The sequence below is a fragment of the Mytilus edulis genome, chromosome 7 (genome assembly GCF_963676685.1).
Source record: "Mytilus edulis chromosome 7, xbMytEdul2.2, whole genome shotgun sequence".
Classification (NCBI taxonomy): Eukaryota; Metazoa; Mollusca; class Bivalvia; order Mytilida; family Mytilidae; genus Mytilus; species Mytilus edulis.
This window is the reverse complement of record NC_092350.1, coordinates 93,224,767-93,243,157: the sequence shown is the minus strand read 5'-3', so window position 1 is coordinate 93,243,157 and position 18,391 is coordinate 93,224,767. Positions and strand designations below refer to the sequence as shown.

Here is an 18,391-nt window from a genome sequence, read left to right as displayed (position 1 = left end):
ACAGAACATGTAAATAGGTAGGCGTCAGTAGAATGAAAACTGTTTAACAGAACATGTGAATAGGTAGGTGTCAGTAGAATGAAAACTGTTTAACAGAACATGTGAATAGGTAGGCGTCAGTAGAATGAAAGCTGTTTAACAGAACATGTAAATAGGTAGACGTCAGTAGAGTGAAAACTGTTTAACAGACCATGTGAATAGGTAGGCGTCAGTAGAATGAAAACTGTTTAACAGAACATGTAAATAGGTAGGCGTCAGTAGAATGAAAACTGTTTAACAGAACATGTAAATAGGTAGACGTCAGTAGAGTGAAAACTGTTTAACAGACCATGTGAATAGGTAGGTGTCAGTAGAATGAAAACTGTTTAACAGAACATGTAAATAGGTAGACGTCAGTAGAGTGAAAACTGTTTAACAGACCATGTGAATAGGTAGGCGTCAGTAGAATGAAAACTGTTTAACAGAACATGTAAATAGGTAGACATCAGTAAAATGTAAACTGTTTAACAGAACATGTGAATAGGTAGACGTCAGTAGAATGAAAACAGTTTAACAGAACATGTGAATAGACGTCAGTAGAATGAAAACTGTTTACAAGAACATGTGAATTACAACATTTTTTTTTCAATCAAAACATCGACATATTTGCATATTAATTTTAGTAGTTTTTATTTAAAAGACATATAAGCTTTTATAATCAATATGAACAGAACTTATTTTGTTGCACAAGGCTTTTTCATAAATTGTCTTTTTAGTTAATTCAAATTAATCTGAGACCGATGCAAACATCACATAAAAATAAAATTGGCTAATCATGCTAATATTTCAGTGGATTATTGTAGTCCCTAGGCGGCATACTTCTACAAAAAATATTTGCTCTGCTTCCTAAATAAACACATATATGATAATCTTTATTTCCAATTTGTCATATAAACAAATTAAACATGTTTGTGACAAACTGAAAAACGAAACTATCATACACTCATACATATAATATATATATGTATATATTAATTGTTGCAAGTATATAATATAGTGACAAATCAAAATATAAATTACAACATATTAATATACCACAAAGCTTTTAACCATGGTAAATCAAGAGTCCTATGTCCTTAGTCATGTCAGTTTCATTGACAGTTTTAAAAAGGAACCTAAACTTTGTACCTGCTGAAAATTTGAAAGATTGAGTATAATTATACTGTAGTTTTTTCTTAAACATGTCTGTAATTTGAGAAGCAATTTCAGAGAATTAATTATTTCTTAAATTTTAATTTATATTTCGCAATGAAAGAAGAAGTGACATTCAGCAGCTATATCTTTAATTGGGCAAATTACATAATCTAAGATTTCGTGGTACTTCTTTTATATCTATACCTAATTCAGACTTTGATCATATATCGACGGTCGTATTTGTTAACAAATTAACATGCATAGAAAATATTTTAAAGTTAGGACCAACCTAACAATATGACTTTTCCTAAATTACGACATGTTTGATACAGCCACTTAGGACACAGATAAGTTTTCAGAGCGCTTCCAAAACCAGACACCAGGTGTTTCAAATCAACCCCATATATTAGAGAAGACAGGTGCTTTTAATTGCGTAAGTAATTAAACAAATTCAGTTTATTCATGAAGACTATCAAATAAATATACACAGGAAACAAACTTAGAAATAGATGTGTGTTGCTGAATGAAGTCAAAGCTTCAAAACTAATGATATAGATGAGATGGAATTATTCACCTCACCCACAGAATATCATCTTTTTATTATATATATATTATGGAATGGCTCCCGAGAAGTTGAAGGTAAATCGACAATACAAATTACGCAGTGCGAAAATACATAAAATATTGTTAGAATATTATCATTTATTAACCAACTAAGTGCATTATTGCCAAAAATGACTGTTTATTAAAAATTACATCTTTTCTGTAATGGCCCTGTTTTTCTGTAATGGCCCTGGTTTTTTTTCTGTAATGGCCCTGTTTTTCTGTAATGGCCCTGTTTTTTCTGTAATGGCCCTGTTTTTCTGTAATGGCCCTGTTTTTTTCTGTAATGGCCCCGTTTTTCTGTAATGGCCCTGTATTAATGCCCAGTTTGTCTGTATTAAGCCCTGTTAGAGTTTTTAATAAAGTTAATAAAACTAAGTTGTAAAGAGTATAATACCTTTTTGTATTTTATTTAATTTAGTAACCAGCAACCAACATTAAAGAACCATATAAAGGGATCACTGTTCATCCTGTTTTTAACACATATCTCTTTCAATAGTTATCAAAGTACCAGGATTATAATTTAGTACGCCAGACTTAATATCTTGGATATTTGGTATATTTAAAGCTTTATAATGGTGAAGTACAAATTATTTTGTTCAAACTAAACTGTCATTAAAAGAGTAAGACAGTACATCAAGTTAGCAGCAACACATACACTTTTGTTCAGTTGGTTAATAAATGTATTAAGAAATTGGTCTTTTTATAATGGCCCTGTTATATGTCCTCGGTCAGTAATAATGACCTCGGATCTCTGTAATAGTCCTCGGCGTTGCCTCGGGCAATTACAGACTTCCTCGACCATTATTACAGACCTTGGACATATAACAGGGCCATTATAAAAACACCCATTCATTCATACTATAATAAAAAGTAAATATTAATACTGCTGGTGTGGTGTCCACCCTCCTCAGTGCAAACGACTTTTTAATTAATAGAACAGCAAGCCTGCATTAAATGATCTTAAAAGTAATTACAGTCTATCGCTTTTAGATGATTTTGTAAATCCTGGATAGATATTATTTATATTTTTGAAGCTGTCTACGTAAAGATTTATTAATGTAATAAGACTTGGTTGGTTGAGCTGCGCAGACTTATTATTAATCAATTGAGAATGGTCAAAACTGATATTTAAATATATGTGATCGCGAGTATATGAAACAGGGAAAACACGTACTACACAATGAAAAACGCACAAAGAGCTTTTTGTTAAAACTAAAATTATTACAATCTTTTGATAAATTATGTTAAAAACAACGAATTTAACAAATCTGGGAATGTGGGATAAAATTGGTCAAACAAATTTATAACAGCATGTGCATAACTTCAATATATATGTACAAGTGCTCTGCGAAGTTTAATTGATCCGGACAAACTTCTCTAGGATAAGTTGAATACACAAATTGTGTACTGTCTTCTGTAGATTTCGATGAAAAATGATTGTTCCCAAGTCTGAAAAAAATCGAAAACAAATCATTTAACAATTCCATATTAGCATCAACATGTGTGCAATCTGGTTTTGAGGTTTCAGTGATATGGATTGAAAACTTTACGACGATTTAATAAGAAAACAAAACTGGTAGGAAAATGATTTCTTACGTTCCCAAGTTTAGAGAAAGAGTGAAACAATTCTTTAAAAGCTGGTGTACACATCCAACATGAATTGGTAAAAGGCTATTTTAAATAAAACATATATAGCTCGTGGTACAATCAGTCATATTAGGGCGAAGACAAGCATGATTTCATACAAATTCTAAGTCTTCTTTTTTTCTTTGCTTCACATCTTCAATGGGTTTCTATCTTATATATACAGTTACTATACAGTTGATAGCGATTCATATCTTTCGTGTACTGAATATACCTTTGCATTAACATTTTTTCTACCAATTCAGATATTCTTGTTCACAACCCACTATGCATGCATTGTACATGACCCACATTAGAGGCCTATTTTAAACCCACCATGCTTTGTGCATAACCCACGACAGAGACCTAGTTTAAACCCACCATGCATTGTACATGTCACACGCCAGAAACCAAGTTTAAACCCACCATACATTGTACATGTCACACACCAGAGAATATGTTTAAACCCACCATGTATTGTATCTGTCCCACGCCAGAGACGTAGTTTTAATCCAACATCCATTGTACAAATCACACGCTAGAGACCTAGTTTTAACCCAACATGCATTGTAAATATCACACGCTAAAGACCTAGTTTTAACCCAACATGCATTGTACATATCACACGCTAGGGACCTTATTTTAACCCACCATGCGTTGTACATGTCACACGCTAGGGACCTAGTTTTAACCCAAAATGCATTGTACATGTCATACGCTAGAGACCAAGTTTAAACCCAACATACATTGTACATGTCACACACCAGAGAATATGTTTAAACCCACCATGTATTGTATCTGTCCCACGCCAGAGACATCCAACATCCATTGTACAAATCACACGCTAGAGACCTAGTTTTAACCCAACATGCATTGTACACATATCACACGCTAGAGACCTAGTTTTAACCCAACATGCATTGTACATATCACACGCTAGGGACCTTATTTTAACCCACCATGCGTTGTACATTTCACACGCTAGGGACCTAGTTTTAACCCAAAATGCATTGTACATGTCACACGCTAGGGACCTAGTTTTAACTCAAAATGCATTGTACATGTCTCATACCAGAGACCTAGTTTTAACGCACCATGGGTTGTACATGTCATACGCTAGAGACCTAGTTTTAACCCACCATGTATTGAACATATCACGCGCTAGGTACCTAGTTTTAACCCACCATGCATTGTACATGTCACACGCCAGAGACGTAGTTTTAACCAACCATGCGTTGTACATGTCACAAGCCAGAGACCTAGTTTTAACCCAGCATGCGTTGTACATGCCACACGCCAGAGACCTAGTTTGAACCCACCATGTATTGTACATGTCACACGCCAGAGACCTAGTTTCACCCCACCATGTATTGTACATGTTCCACGACAGAGACCTAGTTTAAACCAACAATGCGTTGTACATGTCCCACGCCAGAAATATAGTTTAAAACCCACCATGCATTGTACATGTCCCACGACAGAGACCTAGTTTAAAACCCACCATGTATTGTACATGTCACACGCCAGAGACCAAGTTTTACCCCACCACGCATTATACATGTTCCACGACAGAGACCAAGTTTAAAACCCACAATGCGTTGTACATGTCCCAAGCCAGAAATATAGTTTGAAACCCTCCATGCATTGTACATGTCCTACAACAGAGACCTAGTTTAAAGCCCGCCATGTATTGTACATGTCACACGCCAGATACCTAGTTTTACCCCACCATGCATTGTACATTGGAACAGAGACCTAGTTTAAAACCCACAATGCGTTGTACATATGCCACGCCAGAAATATAGTTTACAACCGACCATTCGTTGTACATGTCCCACGCCAGAAACCTAGTTTTTACCCCACATGAATTGTACATGCCCAAAGCCAGAGACTTGGTTTAAAACCCACCATGCGTTGTACATGTCCCATACCAGAAACCTAGTTTTTACTTACCATGAATTGTACGTCACACGCCAGAGACCTAGTTTTAACCCACCATACATTGTATATGTCACACGCCAGAAACCTAGTTTTAACCCACCGTGCGTTGTACATGTTCCATACCAGAGGCCTAGTTTTAACTATCATGCATTGTACATGTCACACGCCAGAAACCAAGTTTAAACCCACCATACATTGTACATGTCACACACCAGAGAATATGTTTAAACCCACCATGTATTTAGTATTGTATCTGTCCCACGCCAGAGACGTAGTTTTAATCCAACATCCATTGTACAAATCACACGCTAGAGACCTAGTTTTAACCCAACATGCATTGTAAATATCACACGCTAAAGACCTAGTTTTAACCCAACATGCATTGTACATATCACGCGCTAGGGACCTTATTTAAACCCACCATGCGTTGTACATGTCACACGCTAGGGACCTAGTTTTAACCCAAAATGCATTGTACATGTCATACGCTAGAGACCAAGTTTAAACCCAACATACATTGTACATGTCACACACCAGAGAATATGTTTAAACCCACCATGTATTGTATCTGTCCCACGCCAGAGACATCCAACATCCATTGTACAAATCACACGCTAGAGACCTAGTTTTAACCCAACATGCATTGTACACATATCACACGCTAGAGACCTAGTTTTAACCCAACATGCATTGTACATATCACACGCTAGGGACCTTATTTTAACCCACCATGCGTTGTACATTTCACACGCTAGGGACCTAGTTTTAACTCAAAATGCATTGTACATGTCTCATACCAGAGACCTAGTTTTAACGCACCATGGGTTGTACATGTCATACGCTAGGTACCTAGTTTTAACCCACCATGTATTGAACATATCACGCGCTAGGTACCTAGTTTTAACCCACCATGCATTGTACATGTCACACGCCAGAGACGTAGTTTTAACCAACCATGCGTTGTACATGTCACAAGCCAGAGACCTAGTTTTAACCCAGCATGCGTTGTACATGCCACACGCCAGAGACCTAGTTTGAACCCACCATGTATTGTACATGTCACACGCCAGAGACCTAGTTTCACCCCACCATGTATTGTACATGTTCCACGACAGAGACCTAGTTTAAACCAACAATGCGTTGTACATGTCCCACGCCAGAAATATAGTTTAAAACCCACCATGCATTGTACATGTCCCACGACAGAGACCTAGTTTAAAACCCACCATGTATTGTACATGTCACACGCCAGAGACCTAGTTTTACCCCACCACGCATTATACATGTTCCACGACAGAGACCAAGTTTAAAACCCACAATGCGTTGTACATGTCCCAAGCCAGAAATATAGTTTGAAACCCACCATGCATTGTACATGTCCTACAACAGAGACCTAGTTTAAAGCCCGCCATGTATTGTACATGTCACACGCCAGATACCTAGTTTTACCCCACCATGCATTGTACATTGGAACAGAGACCTAGTTTAAAACCCACAATGCGTTGTACATATGCCACGCCAGAAATATAGTTTACAACCGACCATTCGTTGTACATGTCCCACGCCAGAAACCTAGTTTTTACCCCACATGAATTGTACATGCCCAAAGCCAGAGACTTGGTTTAAAACCCACCATGCGTTGTACATGTCCCATACCAGAAACCTAGTTTTTACTTACCATGAATTGTACGTCACACGCCAGAGACCTAGTTTTAACCCACCATACATTGTATATGTCACACGCCAGAAACCTAGTTTTAACCCACCGTGCGTTGTACATGTTCCATACCAGAGGCCTAGTTTTAACTATCATGTATTGTACATGTCCCATATCAGAGACCTAGTTTTAACCCACCATGAATTGTAAAACACATAAACATTCATTACAGTTAACCAGTTTTCTGTCTGATCCAACAAGCATACATTTTGATTTCTTTTTATATAGTAACATAAGAGTTCATCAAAGTTTCCATCGAGCAACTTGTTATTTTGCAAATGTCGGAGCCCCGCTTGACAGTCTCTCGAATGAACAAATTATTAGAAAACCGTACAGTTCTGTACCCACACTGTGAACACTATTTGTTTATATTATGTTACCAATTTCACCAAAACCGTTAACTTAACTATATACAAACTGTTCATGTTTCCATTTCAACTTTAACAAGTGTCAGGTTGCATTTATATCTGAAGATAATAGATTTTCTTGGTAAAATATGTCGGAATGAAATCCCCGCAGTAAACAGAACAAATATTCGTGTGGTTGGTACTATGGGAACTGTAAATTATGCAACTACTATGTAAGAAGCAAATAGGATATATGATGCCTCGCGTGGGATGAATGTTACTTATTTATGTCTCTCTGTTATTGAACTGCCGTCTTAGTGACGTATGTTGAACCACTTTTTTTTTTTATCTAAAGATATATAACAAAGACAAAAAACTTCTGGTTGAGTATTTCTAAGATTTCTAAAGTCTGTATTTTGTTTAAATACTAGTACTTTTAAAAAACATAATTAAGAATGATAACTTTAGCATGTCAAAGAGGCAAATACAACTTCATAAAATCACATTTTGAATAACCAATTTCAAACTATAAGCAGATTAAATCGGTTTTATCTTCTTAGATTCCATTACATAATCCTCTTACGAAGCTAGGAACTGTACACGTGTAAAGCTCGTGCAACTATATTGATGGGTACCAGAAATATAAACATCGACTGGTTTACTCACAAATATGTTATCTATATGACAATTAAACGAAAGTCTTGATTAACTCAGCGTTCACTATTTATATCTACCAATGTATGACATGTTTAGACTGTCATATATAAATATAACAACATGTTTTGTGGGAAACAAAATCTTAGGAGCACTTGCGTTGTGTTAGTATTACACTTTTTCTTCGTTTGTTTAATGTTGATACGTAAATTTGATAATGGAAATGGGGAATATGTCAAAGAGACAACAACCCGACCAAAGAGCAGATAACAACCGAATGTCACAAATGGGTCTTGATTACTTACTAACAAGACCACGTACATGAACTTTTAAATTCCAGCCTAGCGTTTTATGTGTAAGTGTAACTAAGGATATAGGAGGTACACGAGATTAATGTAGGTACAATTGTTTGACGACAAGTGACCAGTGTCCGAGCCGTTAGTGGTAGGATTGACCACCATGACCAATGTCCGAGCTGGTAGCGGTAGGGTTGAGCGTTCAGGCAAATTTTATGTCCAAAGTCAGATGCCCTAGGATAGCTTTTGACAGTCTCACATTTGGTTTCTGGTGAACAACTTTCTCATTGGTTACCTTTCTAGTTTTTTTAAGGGGAAAAGTTCGTACTCTATAAATCAAATTATATCTCAGACTATATCTTCTTCATAGCTGGCCATCAGATTTATCATAAAATATATAAAACTGTTACTCTTTCATCAGTCACATCGTGAAAGAAAATACGCAAATCAAGATAAACTTCCTGAAATAAACATTATTGAATGGTTCTCCCACCTGTGTTGCTAACGGTAATATAAACCTAATGTAAAACTCGCTTGAATAGGTATGTAGTAAAATCACAAAAGACAAGACTGATTATTATAGTTTTGCTAAAAGTTACAGTATCATACGGGTTACCGCAGTGGGTACTATATAGATTACCGGAGTTGGTACTATATACGGGTTACCGCAGTGGATCTCATACGGGTTACCGCAGTGGGTACTATATAGATAACCGGAGTTGGTACTACACGGATAACCACAGTGGATGACATACGGGTTACCGGAGTGGGTAGTATATAGATTACCGGAGTTGGTACTATACGGGTTACCGCAGTGGATACCATACGGGTTACCGGAGTGGGTACTGTATATATTACCGGAGTTGTTACTATACGGGTTACTGCAGTGGATATCATACGGGTTACCGCAGTGGGTACTATATAGATTACCGGAGTTGGTACTATACGGCTTACCGCAGTGGATATCATACGGGTTATCGCAGTGGGTACTATACGGGTTACCGCAGTGGCTACTATATAGATAACCGGAGTTGGTACTATACGGGTTACCGCAGTGGCTACTATATAGATTACCGGAGTTGGTACTATACGGGTTACTGCAGTAGATATCGTACGGTAACCCGCAGTGGGTACTATATAAACTACCGGAGTTGGTACTATACGGGTTACCGCAGTGAATACTATATAGATTAACGGAGTTGGTACTATACGGGTTACCGCAGTGGCTACTATATAGATTACCGGAGTTGGTACTATACGGGTTACTGCAGTAGATATCGTACGGTAACCCACAGTGGGTACTATATAGATTACCCGAGTTGGTACTATACGGGTTACCGCTGTGGGTACTATATAGATTACCGGAGTTGGTACTATACGGGTTACCGCAGTGGATATCATACGGGTTACCGTAGTGGGTACTACATAGATTACTGGAGTTGGTACTATACGGGTTACCGCAGTGGGTACTATATAGACTACCGGAGTTGGTACTATACGGGTTACCGCAGTAGATATCATACGGGTTACCGCAGTGGGTTCTATATAGATTACCGGAGTTGGTACTATACGGGCTACCGCAGTGGATACTATATGGGTTACCGGAGTTGGTACTATATCATACGAGTTACCACCTGCATTAGTAATCATAGAAACAAGTGCTAAAAAAACAACATTATGAACATTTATTATAACATTAATTTATTTAACAATTAAGTACAACGTCATCACAGTTTAAGAGAGCTTACTGTATAAAAATACAATGAAAATATGAAAACACTCAAATGTGATGTACACACAGTAAAAGACAAACCCTATTATGCCTATAGCTGACTTCTTTGTTTCTATCTAACTTTACAGTAAAAGACAAACCCTATATTATGCCTATAGCTGACTTCTTTGTTTCTATCTAACTTTATATTGAATATTTTACAGTATATTCATGGAAATCTAGCGTGCTAAAGTAAACAGACAGACGGGTCGGTGAGTTACGGGGTAAACAATGTAAAGGAAAACATACTACATAAACGGAGTGGGAGAGGGGGATTTAAATGAGTGTACATCGGTTTCGGTACTACAAAATACGGTAAGAATACTGTGCGTTATAAATACTCATCCAAACTAGAAACTCTCCTCACACTCATCCCCAAATTTCACTGAAGGTTACCAATATTTGCACTCACTTCGAAAATTCTTAACACTCGGAGCCATTCAAATATTATAGACACTTGATGAGGCTAAAAATAGTTTAGTAAATAATTATTTTACTAGTTGTATATCAACAGCGGCAGCTTTGAATACAACAGGTGGAATACAATGTAGAATTTAAAAGCAGTAATGACCGATATCAGTAACCATAGTAATTTATATCGCGTACTAATCTGCCATTCATAAGTGTATGGTTGAGGATCGCCATTTCGGCATTATTTAATTTTAAGGAACTTTTTATATATTGGCCCATTATTTTCTATTCTTTACACAAGCTTAAACACGTACACTTAATTAACACATTAAATATGCATGTTCATCAAATTCCGAAAAGAACTATTACGTGAAATTTTTATGCTTGCAAAGAAGAGCCAAGTATAATCTTAAAGAACTGCCAAATGATTACCGATAAAACAATAAAGAATGTATCTGTCATCTCTTGGCCAATCTCTAACATTATAAGACTTAATACATTTCCTGCATCAATAATTATCTTCATATCTTTGTCTTTGGGTTTTTCGGAATAATTTTGTTCTTGGCAGTCATGTCTCCATACTTTTATAACAAAATGATTAATTAGTGATTTCTAAATACACCACTCCAGTGTTTCATGTCACAATACTTCAACTCATTGAGGGATACATGCATTACGTATATAAATAAACAAATAACTAATTAACTAAATAATAACTCATATCTTATGACTAATTGCAAGACGGATTTTTGTACGTGTGCTTGGGCGTATAATATATGGTATACGTTATAATAGTTTAACTTAAAACTCTGCCGAAAATAGTATTGATATTCACTCTACAATCTCTAAGGTATGACAAAGAATACTGACAATGCTGCAGTTACAAAACGTCGACAATATGAAGAATATAGTGAGATTATTACTGAGCTAAAAAAAATAATTTATAAACATTATATTACCATATCAGAAACAGATTTAAAAATTTCATAAATACTCGAAAAAGTAAAAAAAAAACACAAACATAATTATTCTTTTCAATATTAATAATACATATTAAATGTATTACATGAATTTGAAATCTTTAATAAATTATAAATATTCTCTGTCAGTTTTATTTTATTATGTTTTATCAAGGATTTATATAGTCTTTTAAACTTATCTAACAAACTAAACTTAACCATATTAACAAAAAGAAATAAAACTTAAAATGAGAAACTTTTTTCATATAAATATGCGCAATACAGACATGTTTTTCTCGGATGAAGATGGAAAACCACTTGCAAAGCACCAAACAATGAAGTTATTTATGACATAATAAATGACTCCAGACTCATATACAAGGTGATAACAGTCAAACTAACTTTCATTCATAATAATTTCACCGTAATTGTTTTTCTTGGCAGTTCGATATGGCGTCATTCCAAATTATTGTCTATACATCTTATCAACAGACATACTTAGTTCTGCATCCTAAAGATACACAGGTTATACGAAGCAAACACAGGATTCATACAGTGTCCATACACTTACTATTACAACGAAAAGCAAGCTTACTATGGCACCTATCACAACATTGAAATCCTTCCGCTCTTACTCCATTTAGTTACGGTGAACATTGATTGTTATCATAGGTCTGTTTTGACTGTCCGTTATAGTCACTTGTGACTCTTTCGTAACAACAACCTTCCTAACGTCGTGTGTCTGGGTTATAGAATATCTCTTCTGTTGTGCTGGCTTTAATGGCGCTTCGATGTATAACTTTCCTTCCTCTCCTATATATGCCGTAATAGCCGACTGATCTACGCTATCCGGAAGTTCGTATTCCTTGTTAAATTCTTTATGAAGTGTCCTTCCTGACAATTTTTCTTCGTGCTCGGCATGAACAATTAATTTCTTTTCTGCCGTTTTCACTACAATTTCGTCCGGTTTGAATTCGCCGACGTCGACTGATAAACGTAGTTTACGTGTACCATCGGGTTCCGTTATGATGGGGTTTTTGACAGGTGTTGCCACTTCTAACGGTTTGGAGATTGCCACTTGGTTGTGAATCGTTGGTACAGGCGAGACACTTCCAGGCGAGACACTTCCAGGACCTTGTTGAATGGGTAAATAATTAGTGGTAACAAGATGGCCCTTTTTCAACGGTCCCTCGACAGTCAATATTCCATCCTTGCTGAGTACACATTGTAATTTATCCTCATCCACATTACTCGGTATATCAATGTTTCTATTATATTCCTTACTGACGGATGATGTAGAAGATTTCTGTTGTTGTTTTGCAGATACGGATATTTTACCGTCCTGTGTGCGAACTTGAATTTCTTCAGGTCTAAATTCACTAACATCAAATCGAACCATAAATTTTTGATTTCCAAATGGATCCGTTTCATAATTGGTTTTCAATTGATCAAGTCTTTCTGGGCTATTCCGAATTTTATCGACTGGTTTAAGTGTAAAAAAATCGCTCCGTAATCGATCAAATTCATCATCCCATTCCTTCTTCTGCTGTTCCATTTTTGTTTCTGTGTCTTGCCAGGACTTTACTTGTCGATCTTGGAAGTTCATTTCGTCTCTGTGCACTGGGATGTGTAATTCAGATCTAAAGCGTGCCATTCTATCTTTGTAATTAATATTCCGATTCTTATCTGTAAAATAAAAATCATCATAGAAGAATGCTACAGCGAAGTAACCACTAACTGATAAGGAAGGTGTTTTCTTTCGTAAGATAACTTTCTCAAAATAGCTGCCATTTTGTTGCAGCTGTTCGTTGTCTATTATTGGTGATTATACCCATGCTGTTAATTCTAACAAATATTTAACCTTTCTGACTGCTGATTAAAACTGATAATGAAAATATTTTTATGAAGTCTAATTAATTTTTGATACTTTAAAACAAATATTGTCGACTTTTCAAACGATATTTTAAATGTAAAAATATTTGTTTCTTTTAACATTAATAAACGAGGATAAACGTATACGTACATACACAAACATTTATACACAAACACGCACACGCTCATAATGATGGTAACACTCGCAAATTTTTATAGTAGAAAGTTAGAAAGAATGCATCGAAGTGAAACCTTTAGTCAGTTTGGACTTAATAGACCGTTCCTTTAAGATTTGCTTTTCTTTAGTTATTAATTGATATGTTTTTTAAATACATACTCACGCTTGACTCTCTGGGTATGTTATCCGTTTAATACAACCATCACCAAGAGATAGATGTTTGTCTGAATAAGAATGCAATTACATATCGTGTAATCTCACGTGCATGGAATGATAGGTATGTCTCCCTTCACAGCACCCCCTCAAAACAGGCTAATGACACAACTTGTTAATGAAATTACAAAATAACCAATAGAATGCTTTCAACAATTTTAGAATTAGCAAGAGAATTTCATAATATTTCCAGAAATAACGGGCACGTGTTTTGGTTAGATTGCAGATGAGAAGAATCTTGATTAGCTACAGAAGTTACACTGATGATGGATGTAAGAAATACCAGTGTGGTCATTTGTAGATTATAGGTCATCCCTACACATGTTATCTATATACAATCAATTCATCAAAGGTCGGGAAGCTGCTACCTATATAGTCCATAGTGAACCTCAACTATTCCTAAATATTTACATATAATGTACGTACTTTCTACCTTACATTTGTGATATATGATATATGATAATGTCCCTACTGTATAATATTGGTCGGAGACTTTCGGGGATTGTCTCGGTATATTAACTTCGGCTGTATAACAAAAAATGGTTTCAATTAAGGATGTACTTAGGTGAGGTTTTGGAATTTGTGCCAAATTTTCGGACTCCTTGGTGTTTTTCCATACAATACAATGTAAAATATTTTGCCCCATAACACCCATTTATTTTTTCATATAAGACTTAATAGCTCATGAAAGGTCATTTACCAAAATTTTAGAAGATTCTTGATTTTCTTTCTTTTGTTTTGAGACCCAAATAATATCAATGCAAATATAAGGTAAAAGTCAGAGTCAACCTTTTCCCGCCATATTTCAAATCTCAAATATCTCGAAAAGGAGGTCCATGACCTATCAATATTTTTAGCTTATCTTTATCCTTAATTGATGCTCTACCAGCTAATAGTATCACTTTTAAATTCTTAATTTCTTAATTTTTACCTATCCTCACCTAAGTACATCCTTAAGTTTGGAAAAGGTACATAAATTACTTAATATTGTTGAAAAATCAGTATTAGTATATGCAATTACCACACATTATCCTAAGTTTAACCTGATATACATATACTCAAACTGCTAACTTAAAGCTAATACAGATATAGATAGTTTGACGTGTAATTAGATATAGGAAGATGTGGTGTGAGTGCCAATGAGACAACTCTCCATACAAATAACAATTTAAAAAGTAAACCATTATAGGTTAAAGTACGGCCTTCAACACGGAGCCTTAGCTCACACCGAACAACAAGCTATAAAGGGCCCCAAAATTACTAGTGTAAAACCATTCAAACGGGAAAACCAACGGTCTAATCTATATAAACAAAACGAGAAACGAGAAACACGTATATATTACATAAACAAACGACAACTACTGTACATCAGATTCCTGACTTAGGATGTATGTTAATTTAAAGCTATTACAGATAAAGATAGTTTGTGTAATGTAACATAATAAAGTTATCAATGGAGTTTGAAAATGAGGTATGCATTGGTCAACTATGATTTATAAAATTATATAACTTTTAATTTGACTCGTTTTGAACTTTATTCAAATACATGCTACTTATGTACATTTAATTCACTCATTTTAGCTCGCAGGGTTTTACGTTGTTTTATGTCTTCAGATTTCAGCAACGAATAGAAGTTATATGCTTCTCTGTATAATAATCAGGTACTTAGTAAAACAGACATCCTCAACCAAACGATGATCAGGTACCTAGAAAAAACAGACACCCACCACCAAACGATGATCAAGTACTTAGTAAAAACAGACACTCACCACCAAACGATGATCAGATACTTTGTAAAACAGACACCCTCCACCAAACGATGATCAGGTACCTAGAAAAAACAGACACCCACCACCAAACGATGATCAGGTACTAAGTAAAAACAGACACCCACCACCAAACGATGATCAGGTACCTAGAAAAAACAGACACCCTCAACCAAACGATGATCAGGTACCTAGAAAAAACAGACACCCACCACCAAACGATGATCAGATACTTAGTAAAAACGGACACCCACCACCAAACTATGATCAGGTACTTGGTAGAAACAGAAACCCACCACCAAACGATGATCAGGTACTTAGTAAAAACAGAGACCCTCCACCAAACGATGATCAGGTACTTAGTAAAGCCAGACACCCACCACCAAACGATGATTGAAATGGGGAATATGTCAAAGAGAAAACAACCTGAGCAATGAGCCGACAACCGTCAAAGGTGCTGTTTAAAATTAAGTTTAATTAAAAGTGTCAACGCCATGGCATAAAACGAAACACGACCAAAAGACAACATATAATATATAGGTATAGGAAGATGGGGTATGAGTGCAAATGAGACAACTCTCCATTCAAATAACAATTTATAAAAGTAAACAATCATAGGCCAAGGTACGGCTTTCAACACGGGGCCTTGGCTCACACCGAAAAAGAAGCAATAAAGGGCCCCAAAATTACAAGTGTAAAACCATTCAAACGGGAAATACAACGGTCTAATCTATATAAAAAAAAACGAGAAATGAGAAACATGTATAAATTACATAACCGAACGACAACTACTGTATATCAGATTCCTGACTTAGGACTTAGGATTAAACGTTTTAATGGTACCAAACCTTCTCCCTTTTATTGAAACAATAGTACAACATCACAACATAAAAAACACATAAGACTGAGTGCCAAGTATTACCAACCTTACTAAGCACGGTGGTGATTTAAGGGAGACAGACCCAGGCCCGTTGTCAGATGGGATTCGAGGTGTTGAAAGCAAAAAGCTCTATTAAAAATTGATACACTGTTTAAACTGTAACAATTAAAGTTTAAATTTTCTTTTCTCTGAACTGTTACTATTGAAGTTTAAATTTTCTTTTCTCTGAACTGTTACTGTTAAAGTTTAAATTTTCTTGTCTTTCAACTGTGAGTTTCAAAGAGTCACGATAGCCACAGCGTGAACATTCCTGGCTACGGGCCTGGCCCCATAACCATTATAATATCTACATATATATTCCTGGCTACGGGCCTGGCCCCATAACCATTATAATATCTACATATCTATTCCTGGCCACGGGCCTGGTCACATAATAACCATTATAATATCTACAGATCTATTCCTGGCTACGGGTCTGGCCCCATAACCATTTTAATATCTACATATCTATTCCTGTCTACGGGCCTGGCCCCATAACCATTATAATATATACATATCTTTTCCTGGCTACGGACCTGGCCCCATAACCATTATGATTCCTGTCTACGGGCCTGACCCCATAACCATTGTAATATCTTCACATCTTTTCCTAGCTACGGGTCTGGCCCCATAACCATTATAATATCTACATATCTTTTCCTGGCTACGGGCCTGGCCCCATAACCATTATAATATATACATATCTTTTCCTGGCTACGGGTCCGGTGGCCCCATAACCATTATAATATCTATATATCTATTGAATGTTTCTTAACAAGCAACAAAAGTTTAGATGACGCCTTCTTTTAAATGGAATAAACTCGACGGAAACATCGGTATTAATTGAAATAGTTCATTACAGATCATGGCGATATTGATTCTGGTTGCACCGATCCTAATTTACAGAAGTTTTACATTTTCTATTATGTTCAAAGTTCCACAACTCTAAATAAAAAAAAGAGGAACTAATGAATATCTAATCTAATCTAATCAAGAACCCATAAAGGGCATCATTTTACAACACAATATGAATAAATATATATCTTATTTTGTACTATAACACCACTGTCCAAGGTTGGGGAGGGTTGAGCGCCAGCTAACATGTTTAACCCCGCCACAATCTATAAGTGCATGTCCCAAGTTAAGAGCCTGTAATTGTGTGGTTGTTGTTTGTTGCTGTTGATCATAATTTTTGTTTGTTTATTGTTTTTTTTTCCAGCTCTTAACAAGTTGCATTGTTCTGTAACACCACTGTCAAAGGTTAGGGGAGGGTCGGGCGCCAGCTATCATGTTTAACCCTGCCACATTCTGTATATTTCATTAGCCTGTCCCAATTCAGGAGCCCGTAATTCAGTGGTTGTCGTTTGTGGCTGTGCTACATTTTTGTTTTTCGTACACCATTTTGGACATCAACCGTTAGTTTTATCGTTTGAATTGTTTTACCTTTTTTAGTTGAGGTCTTTTATAGGTGACTATACGTATGCCGTTTGGGCATTGTTCATTGTTGAAGGCCGTATTGTTAATTTCCACATCCTCTTTTGAACAGATATATTATGTTAAGGAGGGGTATTTGCGAAAAATACCAGTCGAGAGAATGTTAAATTTCGCGAGCCGTAAGGCGAGGGAAATTCATTCTGAAGACTGATATTTTTCGCAAATACCCCTCAAGAACATGACGAACATGCTATATCTGTTTAATTACACCGAATGTTAACTTTCAAAAACGCATTGATGATCGTGACGTTACATGCGTCCAGTCGGATGGAGTATTTTTTGGCAAACACCACGGCAGAGAGGGTAGAAAAGGCATATCCTTTTTGCATATACCCCGGCGTCGTTAAAAAATGAACGATATTCAGTTGATAACAGTAAATTAGTGAAAATTACACTGACTATCAACCAATCAAAACCCAGGATTCTTACATAAGGTGTAATTATTGCATGA

General features: G+C 36.0%; 2 protein-coding genes across 3 annotated transcripts; one reads left to right on the top strand and one right to left on the bottom strand.

Annotated features, from left to right (window-relative positions):
• Window positions 1-10,041: 10,041 nt before the first annotated feature.
• LOC139482493 (major egg antigen-like) lies at window positions 10,042-13,881 on the bottom strand. Of its 2 annotated transcripts, none has more exons than XM_071266404.1 (3): window positions 13,712-13,881; window positions 10,242-13,184; window positions 10,042-10,180 (listed from the first exon to the last, which is right to left on the bottom strand). In XM_071266404.1, the coding sequence occupies exon 2, from the start codon at window positions 13,150-13,152 to the stop codon at window positions 12,139-12,141; it is 1,014 nt and encodes a 337-aa protein (XP_071122505.1). In that variant the 5' UTR covers window positions 13,153-13,184; window positions 13,712-13,881; the 3' UTR covers window positions 10,042-10,180; window positions 10,242-12,138. The 2 variants fall into 2 exon arrangements, with proteins under 2 accessions (XP_071122505.1, XP_071122506.1); XM_071266405.1 differs by having other exon boundaries at window positions 13,708-13,822.
• A 1,346-nt stretch (window positions 13,882-15,227) lies between these two features.
• On the top strand, window positions 15,228-15,924 carry LOC139483512 (DNA-binding protein K10-like). Its single transcript, XM_071267533.1, has 2 exons — window positions 15,228-15,232; window positions 15,564-15,924. Exons 1-2 carry the CDS (start codon window positions 15,228-15,230, stop codon window positions 15,922-15,924), a joined length of 366 nt encoding a protein of 121 aa, XP_071123634.1.
• Window positions 15,925-18,391: the final 2,467 nt, after the last annotated feature.